Here is a 21,025-nt window from a genome sequence, read left to right on the forward strand (position 1 = left end):
CTGGAGGGTGGACCGCTTGACAGAGACGACCATCTCCTGCTGCTGCTGTTTACACATTTTAAAGCTTTGCTGTAAAAGGCTGTTTTGTGCAATAATCATTTGATGTTCCCATGTTTAAGCTGTTGCTGTTAATACTACAAATAAAGTTCTGCTTAATAACTTGTATTTGCTTCATTATTTAGTGTGAAGATAACTAAATCCTACACTGGACTGAAGCCACACCAACAGGGCATCAAATACAGACAGAGGGGCTCATGTGATGAACAAGGTCCCTGTAAGGGCTCTGTCAGTCTACAACCAAATACAGAAATGATCCCTTGTGTAAAATCGTTTCTTTAAATGTCTAATCAGTTTTATTTTAAACACATTAAGTTGAATATTACATTAGCCAATGCTCCAAATCTTTCGTTATGGATAAACTAATTACACAAATACACCCAAGATGTAGTAGTGTGTGACTTATCTCAACAAACCTTTTAATAATCAAGCGGACTCCTGTCAACACATCATCCAGCATAGCTCAGACGCCACATGTGCTTATAGGGTTTTAGTAATATGCAAATAGCTCTTAAGCTATGGATATGAAACTGAATATGGTAAATGTTTACATAACAAATCATCCACAAAAAGGACTTTCCTCACCCTATAAAAATACATTTGCATGCTGCATTTAGGTCCTTTTAAGCAGAGAGAGAGGAAGGAGAAGAAGCTTTTTGTAAGTTTGCGATTTATTTTACAATCAGTACAGCAATCCATGGTACAGAGCCATTTGTGCAATTTAATGTCCTTGTCAGTCATCTTAGCCACCTCTTAATGATTATATGTCCGACACACCCTGAATGCAGCAATGCTGCATTTTTGTGACAAGTGAAAGAGAAAGTAGAGAGGGTTGTATTTACAGGAGCTAGAGACACTGTCCGTGTGCGTCGACAATAATCAGCGAGAACAACTTCTGCAGGAATGTCTTGAAAGTGAGATTCTTACAACTGAAGGTAGGCTCATATGGTTTCTGCATTTATTCGTTTCCAAAACAAGTGCGATTGATTGATTGTCAACAACTGATTGTCAACTCATTTGCAGCTGAAAGTGTAGAACTGGACTCATACAATCGTCAAAAGATGAATTACTGGCAAAATGGTGTTCAGTTATGGTACCAAATCATGCCATCTCCAGGTAAGATATAGGCGTTGTTAGGCTTGTTTACAGCCCACAGTAATAATAAGTAATCTACATGCATTATTACCAATCTCCTGCCAGCAGCCAGTAGGTACCATGGCTTATCAAACCAAGGAGCAACATGTTACCTAAACAGTGTGCTGCAGGTGCTTTTCATGACCGAAGACTTCACAGAGGCTGTGGAAAGGTTTGATACAAATCCCAACTTCATAACATATAATGCATAAAAAAATGTGTTGAGCTTACACTGCACTTTTGTATTTCTCTTGTTCACTATGTCTTAGCTTGTGTGAGAAAATCCGTGAAAATCCTGGCACTGAGTGTATCGATCCTCATCTTACATCCTTGTTTAAAGACTTAAAAGAACAAACGGCACACACCGATAAAATCACACAGAAGCTGGGCATCAACAATGGTAGGTGCAGTATGTGATAACACAAAAATATAAACAAACAATTAATAAAATGTGACCTGTTCACATTAACTTAAGCATGGTGTAGCATCTGACAATCATACATGCATCCTGTGAACTAAAAGTATTAACATACAGTTATTTAGGCCTCACTCATAGAGACGTTATCTTTATGTTGAGTTGACCCAAACTCAATAAGATAAGGGTACCGCTTATTTTGTTGGATAAATGTACATTGATTTCTCTCCCCCAGTGTATGAACAGCGTGATGCTGCTGAGTACTATGAGAAGATTTTAGGTCTGACCAGTCCTGACGCATCAGAGGTAAAGAAGACATTATCAATATCCAAGAGATTGGTTTTGTTAAATAACAAATACTTGGTTACCAGTCTCTGTATTTCTGTGCTTTCAGATCTTTCACGGCCTTTTGACACATAAGACCATATGTTCTTCATGTTGTACTGAGAATGACACAGATGGGGCATTTTGGCATCTTTCTCTTGCATTGGTGGATTACAGTGAACACTATAGTGTAGTAAGAAACCGTTTTTCTGTTGCCAAGAGATATCTAGTAAACTAAATATGTTTACACAGTAATATCTTTGTCAGATATCTCATCATTTGAGTGAAACACCATTATTAAGAATACTTGTGATATATCAAAAATTCCTTGAGAAGACATTTATGAACACTTTACTGTAGACGAAAATAACATGAGTGCTTTTTATCAGGTCAGTGGCATTGAGGAGTATTTCAGAGCATCAGATTTTAGCGGGGAAAACCAGATGTACTGTGACGAGTGTGGTGCCAAATCTGATGCAACTATTGTGAGTAATAAGAAAACATGTTGCTGATTGTGTGCTCTGTAATTGTGTAGTGACAGTATAAGGAGTTCAAGTTATGAGCAGGGGTCTGGGTGTCATCCCCCAGGGATGTTTTGACACACTTTTATGCACCAATTTATGGTGAAAATACTTATTTTTTAAACTTTTATTTATCCTATGTGTAGATTAAAAACAGAAGACATTTCAAATATATCAAAATTATAATGGAAAGTATGTTTTTGCATGTCATTGGGCATTTTTAATTGGAGACATGGAAATCCTGGAGCTTTATTAGTGGGTATACTACGTGTACCCGTATATCACGTAGACCTCATCACTGGTTATAAGGGCATTGTTCCACCATGATAATACATGTGAGGGACCTCTGTGTGTTTCATTCAGAAATGTGTAATAAAGCGTCATCCGGAGGTTTTGATGCTGCTGCTGAAGAGGTTTGAGTTTGACTACCGTTGCATGACATACGTCAAAATCAACCGCACTGTGGATGTTCCCCACACTCTACAGATACCAGAGGTACCGTAGCGTTTATATGTCTTTCATGACACATTTTATTTTCATTCCTGATCATTATGTCTGTTATGTTTTCCTTTGGTGATCAGAATCAGGCATATGAACTTTATGCAGTCGTGGACCATTTTGGAGATCTCAGAAGTGGACATTACACTGCAACAATCAAGTCCCGGGAGGATGGTAGATGGTATAACTTCAACGATGCTACAGTCACATTGGTAAGACTGATCACTTTAACTTCAGTGTTGTACATATTGCAGTGCAAACAACTGATTCATCAAGTTGTTTGTGTTGGTTTTTCTTTTCACCAACAGCTTGATAACCAGCCATTCCAGCTGCATGACTTTGAGAAGTAAGTTTAAGTTTTTATTTTCATCCCCACCATACATGTTTTGAGATTACTTTTAAATTGAGTTAATATAACAAATAGGCATGTTTAAAATACTATATGACATTGTGCTGTTATCACAACTGCAGATTGTTTCTCTTACCTATTCCCCAACCCAATCTCTTACCCCCACCACCTTCACTGATTGGTGAGAAATCATTAAAATACATATACTATATGTGTATCTCACAGTCCCAATATTTATGGATGTATCCACATAGACTCATACATGCATACAGATGTGCATGCATCAAAGTACCCTTCTTTGTATTTACATTGTCTGCTAAAAAGAACACCTGAAAATAATCATTATACAGCATGCACAACAGAAAGCCCCTGTATAAAACACAAGATAAAACTTTGTCTGTATTTGAAAATGACTAAGCCTGCTTTCTTTTGCACATTCACCAGATCCAGCAGCGCTTATCTTCTTTTTTACAGGAAAAAGAAAGGTAAGATGGCAAACATGTTCATTATTCATACTGATGTGCAGTGTTCAAATTGTTTGGTACTTTGCCTGAATTTATTTTATTCCTATTTCCCAGTGCATCCTTGTTCCCAGGACATCAGAGAGGAGCGTACTCCTGGAGTAGCTACCAGTGATACCTATGATCATGGTCAAGATGCTGCAGAGAGAGAGGAATATGAGAAGACAGCAGAGGCGGATAATAACACAACAGTTGTCATCAACCAAAATGAAGAAACTGAAAAAAATAACTTAGTCAGTGTTCTAGAGAGGTCTAGAGAATCGGGGGTATCATCTGACCTCTATGTAGAGAATCAGGAAGTTTGTAATGAAGAAAGGCATGACTTGAGTTATCGTCTTCAAGGTGCTCATGCAGAAAGACCAAGAGATGAGGGGAAGACAGTGATGGATGATGAGGACATTACAGGAAATGCAGAAGCTAAAGACAGCGCAGTAAAGAGTAAAAGTCACCTTGAAGAGAGGGTTGCCAATCAGGAACATGACAGTGGAAGACGAGATTACGTTAGACATAGGAGTCCACTTGTCTTGAGGGTGACGACATACCGAACATGTCATGTAACCATCAGAAGTACAAACAGGAAGTCAGCAATATGAATGAGAGACGTAAATATCCTCACCAAGTTTGTGTTGACATGCAGAGAGATGAAGAAAGTATGATGATTGTTGTAAATAGAGACAGGGGTGAAAAGATGGAAGTTGAACAGACAGAAAGGAGAGAGATAGATTCAAAAAAATCATCGACAAGGATACGACATCAGGTCAATGAGGTTAGATGATAGAATAGAATAGAATATAGAAGGCCTTTATTGTCATTATACACAAGTACACGGTACTTGTGCAACGAGATCAAAGCAATCCCTTTACAGCGTTGACAAAAAAAATATAAGAATATAACAGTATAAAATATCAAAAATTAAAGTCAAAGATATAAAGTGGTTAGTGCAGAGAAAAAAGAGAAAAAAAAAGAGGGGGGGTGCTGGCGTCCAGTCCTGGAGTCCGGTAGAGCAAATAAACTGTATACATAATAAATCAGCTTGAATACACGTTGTGTAAACATCTAGTAAGTGTTAACACCAATAACAGTATAACAAATATTGCACTCGGACGAAGGAAGAAGACAGTCCGGGGGCGGGGGGGGGGGGGGGGTAGTGGAGTCAGTGCATATGTGAGTTCAGGGATGGTTCAGGGATGTTATGGCCTTTGGGAAGAAACTGTTCTTGAGTCTGTGGTCCGTGCTCTGATGCACCTGTAGCCCTTCCTGAGGGCAACAGGTCAAACAGATCAGAGCCGGGGTGGACCTGTCCTTGATGATGTCTCTGCTCTGCTGAGGCAGCGGGAGGTGTAGATGTCCATCAGGGAGGGAGAGGGCAGCTGGTGATCTTCTGTGCTGCCTTACAACCCTCTGCACCTCTCCTTCTGCCACGGTGCAGCTGCCGTACCATACGTGATGCAGTACGTCAGCAGGCTCTCGATGGATGAGCGTAAATAGCGATGGATGATGTAAAAACAGAACATGTTTGCAGATCAGGAGGGTACACAGGAAGTTGGACAGACTATATAAAACCTCAAATCTGTTTGTTTGGACAAACAGGGATATAAACAGCTAATAATTTAATGGTGGCAGGAGAAAGCACAAACTGGAGCTGATGAAACCAGGATGGTATCAGGAAGCGCAAGGCTCATGACAAAATATGACCTCAGCTATGGTGATCACATACTTATTGATCGTAAACATGCAGAAAGGAAAGGAACATCAGAGAGATTACAACACTGTTGTCAGGATGTAGTGGATCAAAACAATGATGGTAGACGGAACAGATCAGAGTGTGTTAAACATACAACACCAAATGATGTTGGTGCAGCGAAACAGCAGGAAAAGAAAAGAGATAATGGAGAGGACTCTTCTCTAAGACAACCAGAACTGGTAGCAAGCAGCAGACAGGGGGATGCTCAACCAAAAGCTAGAACTGGTTATGATGAAGGAGCATTTAAAGCTAGATGTGGTTCAGAGAAATCAAAAACATTCAACAAGAGTTGTGTAGAATATAATGACCTAAATGTAAAAAGAAAATCTGATACAAAAACAGACGCAAATGTCACTTTGTCAGAGGGTGTTTACAATTTAGAACTGGACTAAAGCCACAGACGCAGAAACAAAGGACTGTCTGATGCAGAAGTTCAAGCTGGAATAAAACATGCAACAAAGAAAAGAGGTGAGAAGAAAAGAAAATCTCTTCTTCGCATTTCTCCTCTCAAGCTAAGCAGAAAGGAAAAAAAGAAACGCCCAGAAACTACTGGACGTTTTTGTTTTTTTGGTAAAAAACGGAAAAATGGAGACCAGAGTTCAGAGTCAGATTAAGATAAAATACAAACTTTGTCCAGGATAACACAAAGTGTTATTTTAGAAGACTGCCTGTTTGATTGTTTGATGATTGTGGTGATCATAGGATCATATTTATGTTGCGTTAATTTGAAATCACTTCACAGACTGAATGATCAGAGATTTCTTTTTTTATTGTTGCTCTTTTCACGTTGTATAAATTTACAGTTTATACAGTTGAAGAAATGTATTGTTAAATTGTTCAGAAATATGTAAATAGATTGCACTGAATGTATAATATCTAAATGAATTTAAACAAGATATTATGGGAGAAAATAAAATGTAAATCTTTGTTTGACTTTATGTCTTGTTGTGTTCTACTATTAAGTAGCCTATATTATTTTAGTAATTAGGCCTATTGTAAATTACACTAACAAACTATTGCTGCAGTGCCCACATACTAATGTCATGGATGCTTTAAATTTTATCGTCTTCACTTGACCAAACAGTTTGGGTCATTTGTTTATTCCATGCAAAATGCATAATGTGTATGTAAAATAAAAAAAGGTAAATGAAAACATGCTGGACACCCTCTGTTTTCTGTAAGGTCACAGGGTATGATTGCAGGTGAGACTGCTACCATTGTTCCATGGTTATTAATACATAAAGAGTCAGAGAAGTTCTCATGTTTCAGAAATCACAAAGATAAAAATTTCCGAAAAAAGGAAAAAAACTTGATTTTGTTGATTTTGATTATGTTATTCACTACAAAACATTAAGACAGTATTATATATTACACAAAAAAAGAGGTGACGATGATTGCCGAAAAACCTCCAGGGCTTAATAAGTGGCAATCTCCATAAAAACAATAACATTTAACAATTTAAAACAATTGTGTGTATTATGTAAAACTAAAAACTAAAACAAACAAGCAAACAACAATAAAAACAAAAACAACAAAAAACAAAATCAAAACAACCAAACACACATTTAATTTGTATAAAACAATTAAATAGATTTAAACATAAACCCAAATGGAAATTTCAGAGAACTAGGAGCAATAATTTGACTCTCGGTTTAAAAAGTTCTTAGAAAGCTCAGTGAGGGAGGTGGGAGACTGTTCCATATCTTTAACCCTCTATACAATATACTAAACTGGGTTGAGTCGTGCGAGCAGTAGGGAGCCTAATAAGCAACTACTACGAGGGGATACTGATGAATTCATATTAAAAGTGAAATATTACAAGGTGTTGGGGAAATAACTTTTTATAGAGCTATAACAAATAAAGCAATTTGGAGTTGATTCACTTATATACTAAGAATACTTGATGACAAAACAATGATTCAGAGGGGTGTCACGATTTACAACAAAATATTCTTAAAGCTCGCTTCTGAAGACGAAAGATAGATTCCAGTTTAGTTGGGTGGGTGCTACCCAAGCAACATTGCAATAATTGTATATAGGATACACATTGAGTAATACAACATAATCGCAACTTGTCTGTTAATCAATGCCGATTTTTTCCTAGTACACCACCCACTTTAGCTAATTTTGTACTTGTGGCACTAATGTGAGGTTTCCATGATTACAGAGTCATCTAAATAATGCCAAGGAAACGAGCAGTTTTAACACTTTTTAATGGAGATATCAATTGAATTTTCATTGAAGATTTAATTGTATCTGACTTAATACCGAAAAACATATAACTTTTTTTTTTTATATGAGAGACAGTTTGTTAGACTTGAACCAAGTAGATAACTTTCAAGTCTTCATTAACTACTTTTATTAAAATTTCAGGGCTTTTATGAGGTAAAACCACTTGTATCATCTGCAAATAAAATTTAGAAAGTTTATCTGAGACATTGGAAGGTCATTAACATATAATAAAAACAAGGACCCAAATGGAACCCGTGGTAAGCCACACTGAAGGGAAAGGGGGGGGGGAAGCTGTCCCATTATAGCTGACAGTTTAGACCGGTCTGAAAGATAACTGGTGACCAGTGTAGTGACTGTTACGTATACCATAATGTGAGAGTTTTTTTTAATATGAAATTGATTCATCAAGGACAAAGCAAAGGGATCTCTTTTATGGACAGTGCAACAAATGTTTTACAGCACAGACAAACATTAATAGGAACTTTACAAAAGAAGTTGATAATTATGCAATTGGTTGCATTGGATAATACTGTACGTCAAGATTGTCTCATTTTATGAATAGGTAAATGTTGTCTCAACAACATTGTTGTTTTAGGGAGCACAGTCTTGTTTTGCCCATGCCAATCTGTGACACTGCTCTCACTTATAACTTGTTAATCATGTTTTACCTGACCTGAGTTAGTATCATGCAAACTTTGAAAGAACTTAGTACCAGGAATATATCTCTGAGATATAATCCTTCTTACTCAGATACCTGTTAGTCAGAAATATCTGCAGGTTGATGCCTGCCAAAAATCAATCAACACTTACACACTGTTTTTTAACTCTGAGATTTGATTTCACTTTCTGTCGTGTTTCCCATTTACAGGAATAATTACATCTGACAGATAGGTTTGTTTTCCCCCTCTAGTTGCATCTCATTTATGTCCTGTCAAGAAGCAAGAGAAGAAAGAGAAGAAGTTTTTTGGAGCTTGCAATTTATTTACAACCAGATCAGCAACCCTGCTTTTTGTGACAAGAGAAGAGGAAAGTAGAGAGGTGTATTTACAGAGCTAGAGACACTGTCCGTGTGCGTTGACAATAATCAGCGAGAACAACTTCTGCAGGAATGTCTTGAAAGTGATGATTCTTACAACTGAAGGTAGGCTCATATGGTTCTGCCTTTATTCGTTTCCAAAACAAGTGCGATTGATGATTGTACAACTCATTTGCAGCTGAAGTTGCGAAGTGGACTCATAAATCGTCAAAAGATGAATTACTGGCAAAATGGTGTTCAGTTTTGACAAAATGATGCCATCTCCAGTAAGATATACGCGCTGTTAGGCTTGTTTAAACCCACAGTAATGATATGGTAATTGCATGCATTATCCAATCTCCTGCCAGCAGCCAGTAGGTACCATGGCTTATCAAACCAAGGAGCAACAGATTTACCTAAACAGTGTGCTGCAGGTGCTTTTCATGACCGAAGACTTCACAGAGGCTGTGGAAAGGTTTGTTACAAATCCCAACTTCATGCAACTTTTTTAATGCATTAAAAATAATATATTGAGCTTACACTGCACTTTTGTACTTCTCATATTCACTATGTCTTAACTTGTGTAGGCACACCTGTGAAAATCCTGGCACTGAGTGTATCGATCCTCATCTTACATCCTTGTTTAAAGACTTAAAAGAACAAACGGCATACACCTATAAAATCACACAGAAGATGGGCATCAACAATGGTAGGTGCAGTATGTGATAACTAGGGTGACCAAACGTCCTCTTTTGCTTGGACATCCGGGGGAGGGTGTGTGTGTGTTCATGTTTATAAATTCATGAAAATGTCAGGTTTTCACTGTTTTTCATCGGACCATTAATTAAGCGTGTACTTAAATTTACTGGCGCTTTGCAAACAATACTACGGTACCTTTTTTGCGTGACGTGATCCCCGAGAGGCTGCATTACATATATTATATTTTATTATATATTATGCTAGCACTACACTCTAATAAAAGTGCTGGAGATCTCAAAGCTCACATGGACACCGAAAAACAATGTTATCTTTTATTACATTGAATGACATTACATTATCTTATTTCATTGTATGACATTATTATCTTATTACATTGTATGACATTACATCATCGTGTTACATTGTAAAGGTTTTAAGAGATATTTAGTTGAAGCTGGATTTTGAATACTGACACTGAATAGTTCATATTCATAATTTCCTATTTATTTATTTAATTGAAAACAGAGCTATTATTTTGTTTTAAGTTGTTACAGATTTTATTTTATTCCATAAGGTATTTTTGTACCATTGAGGACATAATAAAGCATGTTCATTAACCTCTGAGAAGCCTTTCTGAATTTGTGTCTCAAGGCCGGCCGAGTGTCCTCCTTTTTGGAACTAAAAATATGGTCACCCTAGTGGTTAACCAAAAACACAAAAACAACTAACTGTTTGAAAGGTGACATGTTTACATTAATTAGCATGGCGTGTATCTGAAATACTATATACAATGTAACTAAAGAGTATTAACAATACAGTCATTTAGGCCTCACTCATAGAGAATAGATATTGATACATCTCGTATGTATCTATTTATTGTGGATTGATACTGATTTCTCCCCCCCCATGTATGAACAGCGTGAATGCTGCTGAGTACTATGAGAAATTTTAGGTCTGACCATCCTGTTGCATCAGAGGTAAGAAGACGACATATCATATTTCAAGGATTGGGTTTGTTAATACTACTACTTGGGTACCAGTCTCTGTATTCCTGTGCCTTTCAGATCTTTCACACGGCCTTTTGACACACAAGAAATTGTGTCTTCATTTGTACTGAGACTGACAGATGAGGGGCAGTTTGGATCTTCTCTCTGCTTGGTGGAATTACGTGAACACTATAGGGTAGTAAGAACCGTTTTTCTGTTGCCAGAGATAGTCCAGTTAAACTAATAATTTACACAGTATCAGTTGTGAGGGTCGTGACAACGCCATAATCAAGGAATACCTTGTTGATATATCAAAAACTCCTTAAGAAGACATTTCTAACACCTTACTGTTAAATAACATGAGGCTTTTATCAGTCGGCGTGGCATTGAGGATATTTCACGAGCATTGCCGATTTTTTAGCGGGAAAACCAGATGTACTGTGACGAGTGTGGTGCGTCACTAAATCTGATGCCAATTGTGAGTAATAAGAAAACATATGTGTTATTTGTGTGTCTCCTGTAATTGTGTAGTGACGTATAGGAGTTCAAGTTATGAGCAGTGGTGAGGTGCCTAATGTATTGTATGGGGGTACTGTACTGTATATGATCTGTATTGGCCAGAATCTACCTTTTTTTGGAGGTGAGAGGGTTGTGAGCCAAGTGACCCCACACTATGGAGTCTGGGTGTACATCCCAGGGTGTTTTTGACACACTTGTTATGCACCAATTTATGGTGAAATACTTTTTTTTTTTTAACTTTTATTTATCCTATGGGTAGATTAAAAACAGAAGACATTCAAAATATACCAATTGTAATGGCACGTATGTTGTTGCGTGTCATTGGGCATTTTTAATATGGAGACATGAAACCTTGGGAGCTTTCTTAGTGGGTATACTGCGTAACCCGCATATCACGTAGACCTCATAACTGGTTATAAGGGCATTGTCCCCATGATAATACATGTGAGGGACCTCCTGTGTGTTTCATTTAGAAATGTGTAATAAAGCGTCATCCGGAGGTTTTGATGCTGCTGCTGAAGAGGTTTGAGTTTGACTACCATTGCATGACATACGTCAAAATCAACCGCACTGTGGATGTTCCCCACACTCTACAGATACCAGAGGTACCGTAGCTTTTATTTGTCTTTCATGACACATTTTATTTTCATGTTTGTAATGTTTTCCTCTGGTGATCAGAATCAGGCATATGAACTTTATGCAGTCGTGGAGCATTTTGGAGATCTCAGAAGTGGACATTACACTGCAACAATCCAGTCCCAGGAGGATGGTAGATGGTATAACTTCAACGATGCTACAGTCACATTGGTAAGACTGATCACTTTAACTTCAGTGTTGTACATATTGCAGTGCAAACAACTGATTCATCAAGTCATTTATGTTGTTTTTTCTTTTCCCCAACAGCTTGATAACCAGCCGTTCCAGCTGCAAGACTTTGAGAAGTAAGTTTAAGTCCTTCTTTTCATCCCCACCATACATGTTTTGAGATTATTTTTAAGTAGTTTTCAGTTTGCTTGACTATAACACATGTATGTGCATGTTTAAAATACTATATTACATCAGGCTATTGTCACAACTGCAGATTGTTTCTCTTACTTATTCCCCAACCCAATCTCTTACCCCACCACCTTCACTGATAGGTGAGAAATAATTAAAATACATATACTATATGTGTATCTCACAGTCCCAATATCTATGGATGTATCCACAAAGACTCATACATGCATACAGATGTGCATGCATCAAAGCACCCTTCTTTGTATTTAGATTTTCTGCTGAAAATAACACCTTAAAATAATCATTACACAGCATGCACAACAGAAAGCCCCTGTATAAAACACAAGATAAAACTTTGTATTTGAAAATGACTAAGCCTGCTTTCTTTTGCACATTCACCAGATCCAGCAGCGCTTATCTTCTTTTTTACAGGAAAAAGAAAGGTAAGATGGCAAACATGTTCATTATTCATACTGATGTGCAGTGTTCAAATTGTTTGGTACTTTGCCTGAATTTATTTTATTCCTATTTTCCAGTGCATCCTCCTGATACTTGTTCCCAGGACATCAGAGAGGAGCGTACTCCTGGAGTACCTACCAGTGATACCTATGATCATGGTCAAGATGCTGCAGAGAGAGAGGAATATGAGAAGGCAGAAGAGGCGGTTAATAACACAGCAGTAGCTGTTTTCATCAACATAAATGAAGAAACAGGGAAAAAAGACTTAGTCAGTGTTCTAGAGAGGTCTAGAGAATTGGGGGTATTATCTGACCTCTATGTAGATAATCAGGAAGTTTGTAATGAAGAAAGGAATGACTTGAGTCATCGTCTTCAAGGTGCTCATGCAGAAAGACCAAGAGATGAGGGGAAGACAGTGATGGATGATGAGGACATTACAGGAAATGCAGAAGCTAAAGACAGCGCAGTAAAGAGTAAAAGTCAACTTGAAGAGAGGGTTGCCAATCACGAACATGACGGTGAAAGACGAGATGATGTTAGACATAGGAGACCACATGAGCATCTGGAGGGTGACGACATACCCAACACATCATGTAACCATCAGAAGTACAAACAGGAAGTCAGCAATATGCATGAGAAACAAGATGATCCTTACAAAGTAGAGTTGACATGCAGAGAGATGAAGAAAGTATGATGATTGGTGGAATGCAGACAGGGGTGAAAAGATGGAAGGGAACAGACAGAAAGGAGAGAGATAGATTCAACAAAATCATCAACAGGATACGGAGCATCAGGGGCCTGTTGCACGAAACAGGATAAGGATTAAGCCGGATATTCAAGTTATCCGGATGAATTTAGCTTGGACGCGGTTGCACGGAAACCAGATTGAATTAACCCAGCCAAGTGCCATGGAGATTTATCTTTGCGGCTAGCCTGGTCCAGAGCAGGCTAACAGCCAGGCTAAGATTAATCCTGGAGTCTATGTGTCAAATCAGCTGGCCTCTTGATCCGAAATAAACGTGTTAACAGTTTTGCGTTGTCTATGCATGTGTTCTGCTTATTTTTATTAACAGCATAGCCTACTTGTCACTGTTTGTTTTCGCGAGTTTGATTTAAACACTACTACAGATGTTTAGATGTTAGAAAGGTTGCACTGGCACCCTGATGCGGAGTGGGACTTTCACGTGGGACGGAACTATGTCGAGGCTGCCTGGCGTGGCCGTGCCGGTGGTCGCTGCCCCGGTGGCTGCTGCCGGTGGCCGGTGCTATGCTGCAGACAGACTTGCGAGCGCGTCAGTGGTCCACTCTCTGTAAAGTAAAGATGAGCACGCAGCGTCCGTGGTCTCAGCTTCAGTTTATACAGACGCTACCCGGGAGATTAAGTGTATGATATAATGTAGCGACTATCCCAGATGATAATAATGGCAGACTGGTCAGAGCAGACCATACATTCATGATTTCATTTTCTTGTTGCTTTTCCTTCTCTAATGAAGGGTAGTTTGTGTTACTCTAATATGTGGGCCTATTTTGTTTTTGTCTAGAGCTTGATTGGTTTCATACACTCTCAATAGTCTCATCCCGGACTAATAACGTGGCCTATATACAGCACAGTATGTAGTGTATTTACATTCACACCGGAACACCACACATGCTTCTTAATCCCCTTTTTTTTATTTTGGTGGGTCACTTGTCAGAAGAATAAAAAACATGAATATTGTTTTAAATGTAACAGCGTGTATTGAAGTCATTTACTTTTAGTTAGTTTAGTTGTTGCTCCCTTTCTGATTGTTCGTATGAACATTAATGTACAAAGATTAGATATAGCTTATAGAGATTTGTGCATGGTTGAAAAACATGTCTCACCTTTGTGAATAAGGTTTGAAATTAAGCCTAAAGTCCGTAGTCCATTTCCGAGGACAATTAGTTCCTCTGCTCTCTTTTGAGGCAAAGTTAGATATATTTTTAAAACCCCCACACATTCAGTAGGGTCCGCTATGTTGGGCTTTTTTTCTCCGTTGTAAGAGCCGTATCCCTTTTCCATATTCTTCCCCTCCTCGTGTACTGTCCATTAGAAGCTGCGTGCTCATTGGGTGAAACATTTGGCGCAGCGTCTTCTCATCTCTGCATCAGTAAATCTGTGATCGATAATGTGGTCATTTGAGAAAGCCTTGAACGTGAACTTATCCTGGCTATCTACACTGGCTTGACATAGCTCACCTGTTCATGCGCTCGGCAAACGTTGCAACCGATTAAGCCGCGATGAGCAGGTCACACTAAGTAGCTGCGCTTTTCCTTATCCTGGATATCTTTATTCTACTTTCGTGCAACAGGCCCTGGTCAATGAAGGATTAGATGATGTAAGACAGAACATGTATGAAGATCAGGAGGGTACACAGGAAGTAGGCAGGATTATAACCTCAAACCTGTAGTTTGGACAAACGGGAGATAATGACAAGATGGAAATAAATGTAAGGGTCGACAAGAAAAGACAAACTGGAGCTGATGAAACCGGATGGTATCAGGAAGCGCAAGGTTCATGACAAAATATGACCTCTTCTATGGTGATCACATGTTTTTTGATCGTAAACATGCAGAAAGGAAAGGAACATCAGAGAGACTACAACACTGTTTTCAGGATGTAGTGGATCAAAACAATGATGGTAGACGGAACAGATCAGAGTGTGTTAAACATACAACACCAAATGATGTTGGTGCAGCGAAACAGCAGGAAAAGAAAAGAGATAATGGAGAGGACTCTTCTCTAAGACAACCAGAACTGGTAGCAAGCAGCAGACAGGGGGATGCTCAACCAAAAGCTAGAACTGGTTATAATGAAGGAGCAATTCAAGCTAGATGTGGTTCAGAGCAATCAAAAACATATTATTTGAAGATAATTGAGGAAGAAGTTAAGGATGGTGTACAAAGAAGCTGTGAGATTAAAAACATGAGAATAAAAACCTTAGCTGGGACCTCACAAGATGGCATGAAGAGTTGTGTAGAATATAATGACAGAAATGTCAAAAGCAAATCTGATACAAAAATAGATGCAGACATCACTTTGTCAGAAGGTGTTCACATTTTAGATCTAAATGACTCACCTGGACTAAAGCCATTGAAACGCAGAAAAAAGGACTGTCTGATGCAGAAGTTCAAGCTGGAAGAAAACATGCAACAAAGAAAAGAGGTAAGAAGAAAAGAAAATCTCGTCTTCACTTTGCACCTTACAAGCTAATCAGAAATGAAAAAAAGAAACGCCCAAAAACTACTGGATGTTTTTGTCTTTTTGGTAAAAAACGGAAAAATGGAGACCAGAGTTCAGAGTCAGATTAAGATAAAATACAAACTTTGTCCAGGATAACACAAAGTGTTATTTTAGAAGACTGCCTGTTTGATTGTTTGATGATTGTGGTGATCAACAAGTAACAAGTTGGTTGTTGAAGTCAATGAAAAACAAGATCATATTTATTACGTTGATTTGAAATTATACAATACAATTATTATACAATTATACAATTTATACAGTTGAAGAAATGTATTGACCTATTACATTTACCCTTATTTCTTTTTGTTAAATTGTTCAGAATTATGTAAATAGATTGCACTGAATGTATAATATCTAATATGATTTTAGACAATATATTATGGGAGAAAATAAAATTCAAATGTAAATCTTTGTTTAACTTTATATTTTGTTGTGTTCTCTTATTCTACTATTAAGTAGCTTATATTAGTTTAGTAACAAGGCCTATTGTACACTACACTAACAAAGTATTACTGCAGTGCCCACGTACTAATGCCTTGGATGTTTTAAATTTTATGTCTTTCACTTTGAGCCAAACAATTGTGGTCATTTGTTTTATTCCTATGACTAAAAAAATAATAAATGTGTATGTAAAATAAAAAAAGAGTAAATGAAAAACATGCTTGGACACTCTCCGTTTTTCTGTAAAGTCACAGGGTATGATTGCAGGTGAGACTGCTACCATTGTTCCATTGGTTATTATAACGTAATAGAGTCAGAGAATTCAAGTTTCATGTTTCAGAAATCACAAAAGATAATATTTCTGGAAAAAAAAAACTTCAGAGAGGACGAGCAAAGGGATCTCTTTTATGGACGGACATGCAACAAATGTGTCTACAGCACAGACAAAAAAATTGAATAGTAACTTTAAAAGAAAGAAGTTTGATAAATATGCAATTATATATCCATATTGTCTCATTTTATGAACAGGTGAATGTTAGTTGTCTCAACAACATTGTTGCTTAAGGGAGCACCGTCTTGTTTTACCATGCCAATCTGACTGCTCTCACTTATAACTTGTAAATCATGTTTTACCTGACCTGAGTTAGGATCATGCAAACTTTGAAAGAACATTAGTACCAGGAAATATATCTCTGAGATATAAATCCTTCTTACTTAGATACCTGTGAATCAGAGAATATCTGAAAGGTTGATGCCCTGCCAGAAATCAATCAACCCTTACAGACTGTGTTATGTAACTCTGAGATTTGATTTTCACTTTCTGTCTGTTGCCCATTTACAGGAATTCATGTGACATCTGGACAGATAGGTTTGATTTTCCCTCTAGTTGCATCTCATTTAATTGGATTTGCTGAAACTATAAACTCTGTATAATGCCTGCTTTTAACTGGGGTGCTCTTATGCATTTTCCTTATTAATTTGTAATTTGTATATTATTTTCAAATTATGATAAAGACATTTAACAAAACTTGAGGTTAACTTTAGCTGAAACAAGTAAAACCTCTAAACACAATCTATTCATTGTCCATCAATTGACCTCAATTGTGCATCTTGAAAATAAATGAAGGCCATTAAGATTTAGTTAAGGTGTGGTCCATATGTGTTATTTTGTACAATACTAATCTAACTATAATTGAGGTAAAGTTGTAAGTTTAACTTTAAGGATTGTCATCCATTAAATAAATAATTGAACTGAAAGCATGCCAATGATCCATTAAAATTGTGATAACAAAAGCTAGCAAGCCCAGTTGTTATTTTATATAGTTTGGAGATTTCTGGTTCAAATCCCCCTGAATAATTGTGTTTCTTTCTGTTAACCCTCAGAAGAAGGAATAATAAAAATATAAGAACATAAAGAAGGAAATCAGTCCGATCTGGAGACAAGTTATCACAGTGACATGATTAATTGATTGCTTTTTTGGTTAATTCATTAATTGATTAATTGATTTGATTGTGATGGTTGGAGAAATAAACAGATGCATCAATTTTAAACTTCACTCAAAATGGCAGGACAAACAACGTGGTAGCTAGAAATGACTCAAATATTTTAAATCTAAGAATTTGGTAGTTTTTGACAAATACATTTCTGATATATTAGTAGAGTAGATTAGAGGCATACAGTAGTCCCTAAAACCTGTTCTCAAGAACTCTCGTAACATGTTTTTGTGTTACTGCTAATGAAGTGCGTCGCAGAGGCGAATAGAAATTCCAGGGCTGCACAACTCTCACGCATTGGCCGTGAGACACACGCATTTGACTGGTTTCACACGCGCACCACGCCACACCCCGATTTCTCACTGCTGAAGTGTCAACCCGGTCGGTCAAATTTCTGAAAGAGAAGTTTTATCTATAGATCTACCTTTTGAGCGCTCGTGATCGACTAGTTGTGCTTTCAGAGACTGTGAGGGGGGTTCAAGAGCGCTCCCTGTCTGGGAAGTTTCAAATTGTCGCAACTGAAACATTTTTTTCACGAGCCATCCCAGGTGCATTTCCCCGTCTTGGGTATGAGCTCTAGTATCACAGACAGTGTGCCAGATCTTGCGACGACAAATACGCAACCAGGCCTGTGAAAACACCCAAAAAGCGACTTTTTCTACGGAGCCCCCTAAGATCCTGGAAGAGAGAAAAAAGCACGGTTTACAATCCATGTGGACAGATGTAAAACTGTACACACGTAGGCTGAGTTTTTATTTCCCTCCTGAGCTTAGGACAATGACCCACAGGAGGAGTTTTTAAACATTATTTAACATTAAAAAACTGATGGGATTTGAAATATGACACTTTTTCACAGTGATTTGAGTTGTTCCATAAGGACGGATAGAATCCATTCTTTTCCTCCTTTCTCAGATTCTTTGTTATACTTCTCTCCGTATTTCACCCACTTTATCCGGGCATTTATTCCTCCAAAAACTCTCCTCAGTCCACTCACCATTAGTCGCTACTCGCGCTATTTCCAACCAGAAAACAACAGACTGCCCTGCTCTGCTCTGATTGGCGGTACTCGTTTCCATCTGGGTCAGAGCCAATTAGTAGCAGGAAGTGGCGGAACATACCGCTGCTGTCTATAGTGTTTTGGGGAAAGGGGCGGATCGAGCGAACCGGCGAGAAACAAGCTGGGACAACAAGCCCAAATAAGCAACTACCTTTAGTGACACAGCCCAAAAAAACCGCAACCCGCGACTACCAATATCTGTAAGCGACTTTACAAAAAAACAAGCCCAAAGTCGCTTAGAATAAGCGGACTTGGCAACACTGATCACAGACCGTCCGTCGCTTCGTGTCACTCTCTCTCTGTAACGATAGAGGTGAGCAGCGCGGCTAATGTAGCAACTTCGTTCATTTAGTGGACTCCGCTCTGGGGCATGAAGCTGTTGCAGCTGCGTGAAGTGATCACCACACCACGTCAAAAAATCAGCAATAGTCATAATGGTTAGTGCTGCCGTTTGTGCAGTTTGTGCCGTTAAAATTTCGTTGTGCAGTTTGGTTTCTGAGATATTAAAAATTATTTTTAGCTCATACGAGTTCACCATCCTCCACCCCTCGCTCCAAACAAACCAAAGTGGCGCAGTTCGTTAGTGCTCCGTTTGTGCAGGTTGTGCCGTTGAAATTTTCGTTGTGCATCCTTCGTCTTTGAGATATTAAAAGTTATAATTTGTCTTACCTCACGGTACACGATTTATAATAGCCTACCTTTTCTACCAAAACAAAGCAACATCAATTGCATAAAAACGACACAGAAAACAGAACAAATTACATATGACAGGAATGTGCTGGAAGACGAAGAACAACAACAGAAAGTACAGCCTACAGCAGGTGAAATTATGTCCCTAATTGGGTATAATTAGGGGACAATTATACCCCACATTCCGCTGAATCTTAAACCTCTGAAAGCGCCAAATAAAGTAAAATCAAATCTAGTCATTTGTATATATAATCCTGGGTGACATTGTGGTCCTTTACATACCAGTTGTGGTGGCGACATAATAGCGGTAAAGCAAAAAATTTCTTGTTGGAGCAAAATGGGGGCGGATGACGTCATCGGCCAAAATTATACTTAATATCTCAAAGACGAAAGTGCGCAAACGAAAATTTCAACGGCACAAACCTGCACAAACGGAGCACTAACGAACTAGCCCACTTTGGTTTGTTTGGAGCGATGTGGGGGATGGTGAAACTCTAGATGGAGCTAAAAATAATTTTTATATCTCAGAAACCAAAACTGCACAAACGAAATTTTAACGGCAACAACCTGCCAAAACGGAGCACTAACCATTACCAGACTATTTGCTGAATTTTTTGACGTGGGTGGGGGTGTGTCTGTCAGACGGTCTGAATGAGATACTAGGCCTACCCTTATCAGCGGAGAATGACATGCACAGCAGACGTATATTACAACTCTCCAAATCTGGACAACAGAGATGGGAGGAGTTTTATTTTGAAGTGCATAAAGTTGTAAATGACAGAACTCTGATGAAACACATCTGAGCTATACCTAACAACATATACTACGATACTGCATCGTTGGGCCACTATAGTGCTTCTCTAACCTCTGTGCATCTCTAAATGTAACTGTAAATAATTCATTAATGTTTTATAAAATAACAAATAGTCTTTATTTCCCAAAAAGTAAAACAGTAAGTAAGAGGATGAGGGCCAACATTACTGAACCTTGGCACAAAGGTTAAAGGGTTAGAATTTATGCAAAACGTGGTTCTAATTCTTTAGATTTCAGTGGTCTTAGTTGATCTCACATTAATTACTTTGGGTCCCTGGTCCATACACCAGGGACCCCTGGACCTGTCACACAGACCCAAATCTTCTCAGCTGTTGCTGACATATGCTACTGTCTCTTCATGTGGCTCATTCATGTTTGGGACATGTCTGGGTCAGTTCTTATACATAAATAAGGTAATAATGTAAATGCTGAATGCCTTAAAACCTGTTGATACTACAACAATGCAAAGGCTCTAACCCTACAGTTTGCACATATCATGCAAGACTTGATTTCTCCATTTTTTTTTTCACAAAACTCTCCAGAAAGGGCCATTAATGGTTTATTTTTCAAATTTTTTCCTGGGGGGGCATACCCCCAGACCCCCCTAGGGAGAGCCCCATCCCCCACATGTAACAAATCCCATTTAAACCCTGAAGTATAATGATGCTGAAAGAGCCAAAGAAATTGCTTTGTACGCGGCAAAATATGGGTTGGCCCCCCCCAAATCTCACTCCAAGGTTTTGGGAAAAGTTGGCAGCCCTGTAGAAATTATATTCTATTTAACCCGACAGACACAGGG

General features: G+C 38.2%; 1 protein-coding gene across 1 annotated transcript; it reads left to right on the forward strand.

Annotated features, from left to right (window-relative positions):
* The first annotated feature begins 1,483 nt into the window (after positions 1-1,483).
* Positions 1,484-13,163, forward strand: LOC116669474 (ubiquitin carboxyl-terminal hydrolase 12). Its single transcript, XM_032499352.1, has 9 exons — positions 1,484-1,591; positions 1,842-1,912; positions 2,001-2,123; positions 2,320-2,415; positions 2,815-2,946; positions 3,033-3,161; positions 3,258-3,295; positions 3,743-3,783; positions 12,547-13,163. Exons 4-9 carry the CDS (start codon positions 2,374-2,376, stop codon positions 13,161-13,163), a joined length of 999 nt encoding a protein of 332 aa, XP_032355243.1. The 5' UTR covers positions 1,484-1,591; positions 1,842-1,912; positions 2,001-2,123; positions 2,320-2,373.
* The last annotated feature ends 7,862 nt before the right edge of the window (positions 13,164-21,025 follow it).

Source organism: Etheostoma spectabile, chromosome 19 (assembly GCF_008692095.1).
Source record: "Etheostoma spectabile isolate EspeVRDwgs_2016 chromosome 19, UIUC_Espe_1.0, whole genome shotgun sequence".
NCBI classification, from domain to species: Eukaryota; Metazoa; Chordata; class Actinopteri; order Perciformes; family Percidae; genus Etheostoma; species Etheostoma spectabile.

Excerpts from the sequence above, each read along its gene's own strand:
- LOC116669474 (XM_032499352.1), top strand. The coding sequence starts at position 2,374 with ATGTACTGTGACGAGTGTGGTGCCAAATCTGATGCAACTATT. Across the intron at positions 2,416-2,814 it reads CCAAATCTGATGCAACTATT|AAATGTGTAATAAAGCGTCA; the intron begins GTGAGTAATAAG and ends TGTTTCATTCAG. Across the intron at positions 3,784-12,546 it reads TTTTTACAGGAAAAAGAAAG|TGCATCCTCCTGATACTTGT; the intron begins GTAAGATGGCAA and ends CCTATTTTCCAG.